This window comes from Trematomus bernacchii, unplaced genomic scaffold (genome assembly GCF_902827165.1).
Source record: "Trematomus bernacchii unplaced genomic scaffold, fTreBer1.1, whole genome shotgun sequence".
In the NCBI taxonomy this organism is placed as follows: domain Eukaryota; kingdom Metazoa; phylum Chordata; class Actinopteri; order Perciformes; family Nototheniidae; genus Trematomus; species Trematomus bernacchii.
Genome location: NW_022988176.1, coordinates 700,143 through 706,780, shown reverse-complemented (window position 1 = coordinate 706,780; position 6,638 = coordinate 700,143). Strand labels below are relative to the sequence as shown.

The 6,638-nt window shown below is 40.3% G+C and overlaps 1 protein-coding gene across 2 annotated transcripts; it reads right to left on the bottom strand.

The window, feature by feature from the left end:
• Positions 1-935: 935 nt before the first annotated feature.
• Positions 936-6,626, bottom strand: LOC117475996 (acyl-CoA dehydrogenase family member 11-like). 2 transcript variants are annotated; one of them, XM_034122344.1, is made up of 15 exons: positions 6,554-6,626; positions 5,399-5,687; positions 4,885-5,108; positions 4,674-4,773; positions 4,297-4,414; positions 3,765-3,907; positions 3,511-3,663; positions 2,929-3,023; positions 2,739-2,838; positions 2,507-2,647; positions 2,326-2,418; positions 1,941-2,048; positions 1,675-1,846; positions 1,244-1,310; positions 936-1,153 (listed from the first exon to the last, which is right to left on the bottom strand). In XM_034122344.1, the coding sequence occupies exons 2-15, from the start codon at positions 5,675-5,677 to the stop codon at positions 1,039-1,041; spliced, it is 1,908 nt and encodes a 635-aa protein (XP_033978235.1). In that variant the 5' UTR covers positions 5,678-5,687; positions 6,554-6,626; the 3' UTR covers positions 936-1,038. The 2 variants fall into 2 exon arrangements, with proteins under 2 accessions (XP_033978235.1, XP_033978236.1); XM_034122345.1 differs by lacking the exon at positions 6,554-6,626 and adding an exon at positions 6,441-6,465.
• Between the last annotated feature and the right edge of the window lie 12 nt (positions 6,627-6,638).

Sequence of the window (6,638 nt, the reverse complement as noted above, 5' to 3'; positions counted from 1 at the left end):
GCATTATTTTTGTTTAAAATGTTCATTAATGTGCATTGTCCCGGTTCAAATAAATGAAAAACATATTGCAATACATAAAACATGTATTCTAAAAATATAACATTCAAAATACAATTAAAATACGTTGTTAATCGAGAGTATATGTTTAACGAGATCTTTATAAATGTATTTCCAAAAATACGTTTCCTGCCGTCAATTGTAGGCATTGTTAGCATGCTTATGCACCTTTTTTTATACAATATAGAGTTTGGCACAATGAAACACAATGATACAGTAAACATACCAGATAATTAACTTTTGTACAATTTGAAATAGTTGCCTGATGTATTTAATTGTTCAAAACTACAAAGTGAACATATTTCTCATCGTTCTGGAGATCACGCTTGCAATTTTTCCAACACTTTGAAAGCAGCATGTTTGTTGAACTTAAACTCCCTCCTGCTCTGACGCGTCTGACCCGTGCTCCAGTTCAGTGTTTCAACCTTCTATCTTAAGGGACCCATTTATTTTTTACCATTTAGTAAACTGATGACTAATGTCATATTTTATGGATATTTCATATTGAGCTTAATGCATAACAATAACTCTACAGAATAACTGATAAACTGTAAAAGCTACATAAGCAGTGAGTGCATTAACAGCAGGAAGTTATGTAAGCAGACAGGGATTGTGGTTTAAACAGAGTTCTTGAATGTAATGGTGAAACGCCCAGGGTCATGTTCAACTCATCTACTTCACAATTACATAGCATCCAGGCCTCCAAAAGAATGTGTAAACTGCAAATGTTGTACATTTATATTTCACATTTATTACAAACAAAAAATATATATTTCAGATACTAAACAGTAAATATCAAAAATACCCAAATCCCATTAGAAAGGATCACATGGTATTAGAAACTCAATTTACAGTTTGATTGCCGTGCTGCTGTACAGAAGTGGGTTTTATTTAAAAAAAATCATCTACAAAATACAATAAATCTGGGATACAGTAAATTACAAAATAATCAGAGTGAGTTTATCCGTTATCAGTGAACGTTCAGCCTTGTGTCGGCCGGTCATACACTAGTGCAGCATCCAGTGGTGCCGTGCTGGGATCATAGCAGCCTCTCGCCTGCTGAGTCGCCACAGGACACAAGTCCTGCTCACACCATCTGAGGAAGGGAAATAGAAATGGTGTTTTATTTGTTTTTTATTAAACCTGAAAGAATTGTAAATGTAACTTTGATTAATGTTTTTTTTACCTGAGAGCTGCATAGGTGTCAGATGAAGAAGCTTCTTTCCAAGATGCATGGTCAATGAGAAGGGCACCTGTTAACATTTAAAACTTTAAAATGTTACCTATTTAGGTATCTACATACCATCATTTTAGCGTAACAGGGGAGATTCTAATGTACAATTAATTTTCATTTAATCGTTTATTTGAATCGGGACAGTGCACATTGATGAACACTTTAAAACAAAAATAATGCTTACAAAACTCTGATTATTAACCAGGGAACCAGTAAACAGAACTGAAGTCCATTGAACATTTCACACCATACTTCCTGATAACACTTGTCTTTGTATTATTAAAATGACCAAAAGTCAATATTATAATGACTTTGACTTTCTGAGAATAACTACACATATTTAATATTGATGCATAATGACTAATGTGGGATTACTATTCTACCTGTGTAGATGCGAGCGAGGCTAAAAGCCAGGTCTCTGGCTGCCAGTTCCAGGTAGCCGGGTTCTCTAGTAGCTGCAACCTGAACAAAGTCCTTCAGTTCAGAGAGAGCAGCGTCCACTGCTGTCACCGCCGGGCTCAAGGAGGAAACATTCGATGCTCCTGCAAGCAGGGACTACAAGGAGAAGAAAACAAGATCAAATTCCAGTTCAAGTCTGTCACAGATGAGTTACTGAAGTTGTTTAATGGGCTGTTTCCTGAACCCTTACCTTGGCGTGGGTGAAGAAAGCGTGAAGAACCATTCCTGAGCTACGAGCCACGCAGCGCAGCACGTCCAGAGACAGGACATTTGTGGTACCTTCCCATATACTCAACACCTGAGAAAAAAGGAGAGAATCTTTTTAATATGCCCTTTTTTTCCAGGATCAATCGTTTTGTCAATACAATGGTGGACAATTTTAAAACATTTCTATGCAAGTTTCTCAAAGTCAAAGATGTTCTCAAATGTCTGGTTTTTAACCCCAAAGATATTCATTTTTTAAATAATATAACACTCATAATAAAAAACAGCATTTTCTGCCATGTTGGCATGAAAACCTCCTTTAACTATTTATTGATTAGTGGACCTATCAGTGAAGCTCTAGTTGACCTCACCTGTGCATCGCGAAGTAGTCCAGGCAGCCCGGTATCCTCAATGTAGCCCTGTCCACCGAAGCTTTCCAAACCCTCCGACACCACAGCCACCGCCTGAGACAAGACAAAGACAGTAAGGGTTGTTCTCAAACGGCAAGATTACTCACAGATAACTAGATAACAGACTGAACAGGTCGCTCACCTGCTTCCCAGTGTACAGTTTGACGACAGGAGTCAGCAGACGCAGCAGATGTGCATCGAGCTCAGTCGCCACGCCGCTCTCCTCTCGGCCCAGCAGACGACACACATCCATCACCAGAAGGAACGCTCCACGGGTCTCCACCTGTCCACAGCCAGAGCAAACATGTGTGTGGTATGATGGGAGAGTTTGTATACAGTGTGTAATTTGTTTACCATCAGCCAGCCCAGCTCACCTCCATCCTGGCGAGAGTCTGCATGTGTAGCGGGTGATCTTTGAGAAGCTTTCCAAAGGCAGTGCGGCGAGTGGCATAGTCCCCAGCTAACTGGACGACCCTGTGAACACACACACACCTATACATAATAAGCTTTCTATGGCGTGTTTTTGTATCAGCGCAGGATGCAGTGCAGTATTATGAGTCTTGCCTCCTCATTGCGGCTGCTGCAGAGATGCTGTTGTGTATCCTGGTTATCGTCAGCATGTTAGCTATGGAGGCCACACCTCTCCCTTCCTCTGAGATCTGTATTTTTAGAGAGGAAATAAAGGAATCAAGGTCTTTGACATTTATTTAGTCTAAAAAATTAAATCAGCAGGGTTTGTCTTAACAGAGGAGCGTACACAAAGATGGAGAGACCCTGTGCTGTTGGCAGAAAAGCCTTAAACTCTGAACGTATAACAATACAATATATTTGAATATGCTGTATTTCTTGCTTTTCCCTGATGCCCTGAATATGTCTCTAAATGAGTGGCTTGTAATAGGCTCTGGGGAAGAATTAGAGAGATGTCCTTGCTGTAGCTGCCTCAACAATGATTAAACTTGTCAATGCAATACATAGTATTGTATTTCCTCTTTTTAAGCTTAAATATACAAATGTTAGGCTCACAGGCGTTAATCATTATATGCAAAGACCAGAGGAGGAATCTACAGCTTATACTTACTTTAAGAGACATGGAAATCAAACTTTTTACAATAGGAGACCTTTAAAAAGACATGATGTGTAGCTGACCCTGTGTGCCTGCAGGCCGTCCAGCAGTAACTCAGCAGTCGGCATCTGTCTTGTGCCCAGCTTGTCCTTCAGTCTCTGAACCTCTATCCCCTTCAGTCGTCCATCCTCACCTCTGCTCACCTCTGCGTAGAACAACGACAAACCCCGGCTGCCCTGTAGGACAGAAACAGAGCACACAAACTAACTGTAAGGGCAATACATTCACTTTGTAAGTCATTGAGTGTATGGCTGATACTAGAGGATGTCAGCATTACTGGTGTGGTAGCTCCTGATCTGTCCTGCTCTCTGGCCAGAGTCAGAGTCATGTCTGCGTCTGTTGCAGAGGTGAACCACTTGAAGCCGTGAAGTTTGTAAGAACCGTCCGCCTGGGGAGCAGCCACCGTCTCTGTGCCGCTGCCTGAGGAGAAGAAAGATGGGGAGAGGAAACTCATGAGGCATCACAACACAGGGCAGCAAAAAATAACAGACTGTTACCTGGATTAATATTAATGATTTGCTCTGTGCTTACATCTTTTCTCCAAAAATGTTGGGATAATGTAAGAGAATACAACTCAAGGAAATATATGAAAAATATCTTGTCATTTTTACACATTTTAATGCAGAATTGTAACACCACTAGGTACTTTAGTGTATAGTATGGTACTAGGTTTTAGGTACTTTATTCTACGTTGATAGAGTAACAATAAAATATCTAGTGTTTTTTAAACATTATACTCTAGCCTTTTGTATCTGCAAGCTGAAGCTGATACTTGTTCATGTAAGACACTGATGAACATCAGTACTGACCCACGTCAGATCCTCCCTGTCTCTCCGTCATCCACTGTCCAGACGTCCAGAAACGCTCAGGCTGACGAGTGGTCAAACGACTGTAGGCTTCATCTACCGGCCATGAAACACCTATGGACTTCACATACACAACAAGAAAATCACTCAATATTTTACCAAAAAAAGGGAAAACATCAGGTTAAAACAAGAATTATGGATTGAATCTTGGACACAGCAACACATGTGGATTTTCCCTTCATCTTACATGAAAAAAGGCTTTGTGTTTGCATAACTTAGGACACTTCCCATCAGCAATAATTGGCTTCTAAATTGTTTGTAAATGTAAGTATTGTAAACATAATTTAATGATTCAGTTTTATCTTGATTTTCTATCACACCTGGATGACTTTGGCAGCTCCGTCAGTCATGGCCAGAGGACAGGTGTAGAGACCAGAGGACGGAGAGAAGATGTACAACTTGCTCATTTGGTACACACGGCTGAAACACAAACACACACACAAAATTGATCTCAGGTTCTCATTAAAAACTTTTCTTATTATATAATTAATTAGCAAGTGAGCTAAAGTGAAAAGGGAAGTCTAACACTACCTCCACTCGCCGAATGACCTCTCATAGCCAATGGCGACCAGGCCTTCCTGTGCCGAGAGGTCTTTCATGCGTTTCCAGGCGGAGGAGGTCACGATGTGGTCAACTCTTCGCCCCCAGGGATCAAAGTGCACCAACCGTGGGGGGGTGATCTCACACTCTCTGCCCCACTCGTCCACCTCATTAGCCACACGCTCTCCAAATGCACATAAATCTGAAAAAGCTGCCTGTAAACAAAAAGAGTCACATAGATTATGGACAAGACCTAAAGACCTGAATTAAGTTTTACATGTATATCTACTCTGTCTGTTCTTACACTATTTTATTGGTTTTTACATTCGTTTTATTGTTTTATGTCTTATTATGCTGCATTGTTGGAGGAGCCTGGGACTTAAGACTTCCATTGCCATATCTACACTGTAGTTATTGTGCATATGACAATAAAGCCTTTGAATCTTGAAGTTAATTTTATAGAATATTTCCAGCTGTTGAAGGCCCAGCTGTGCGCTCTTCTCACCTCGTGTGGCAGGTGTCTCCTCAGGTATCCTCTCAGCAAAGCGTCCTCTAGAAACGGGTTCTTCAGAACGGGTCTTTCCTGGATGAAGGATCCTATCTTTGCTCTGGAGAACGGCAGGTTCCCTGTCTCCTCCCATAGTGGTTCCTCTTCAGATCTTCTTGTACCCGGCTCAGCTAACCTGGCTGATCTGATGTGGATGAGAGATGGAGGAACAGCACACAGCGACCTGCAGCCGCCTCCAGTCACACGCCGGCTCAGGAGGGCTGAGCACACCGACATAGCTCAGGACCTGCAGGGTGAGGGGAGGAAACATGACAGATAAAGTATGACAATATATTACAATACATTTAATTTAGATCACACTTTTATCCAAAGCAACTTACAATAAAGGCGTTGTGTTATTGCACAACATTGGGGTCGTATTCTTTGTTTCTTTTTGTTTTTTTTACATTATTGTTATTCAATTTTAATACATTTCTTCCAAAAATAACAATACTTCAAAATGACCAAAACCCTTTAATTCAGTCAGTAATCATACACTCTGTTTTTTGTAATTAAAGGATAGGCCTACATGGCTCTGGTTTTAGTCTATATTTTATTTTTGTTATTATGCTATTCTTTGAGTCTAAAATGAAGCTTGAATTGATTGATTATTTTTTTTAAACTAATACAAGAGAGCCGAAGAAGAAATCGATTCAAGAGATATCTAGACGTGCCACATACAGGCACAGTAGTTATATAGTTAATTTGAAATAATTTTCAAGCAACATTAAACTGAAAGCAATGTTATGAGGTGCCTCCATGATGACTGAGGATCATTAACGTGGGTCAAAGTTCACTCCACTCCGCTGCCCTTTTTATGCAGATATTCGCTTCAGAGTAATTGTATTTTATCTGACTTAATTATAGTATAATGTTTAATACAGTTAGCACGCTGCTAAGCTTAGCTGTTCTTTGTCAAACTGTGTATGTTTACATCGTCAACTTCGTAGCCCGAAGTGACCCGAGCTCTGCAACAATAACAAGCGAACAGCTTAAATACCGTGTAAAGACCATCAGTTTTAGCCTTTTCACATTGTGGAGTGATTCAAAACAGCAAATCGTCTGCATGTTGAATTTATGAGCTTCAAAGATGCAAGAGAAATATTATTTTACCTGAAGCTTTGAGTGTCCAGCACTGTTTACATTCCCCACAGCTGCCTCCACTCTCCCCTTCAAAATAAAAGTCCTGTTCCAAAAA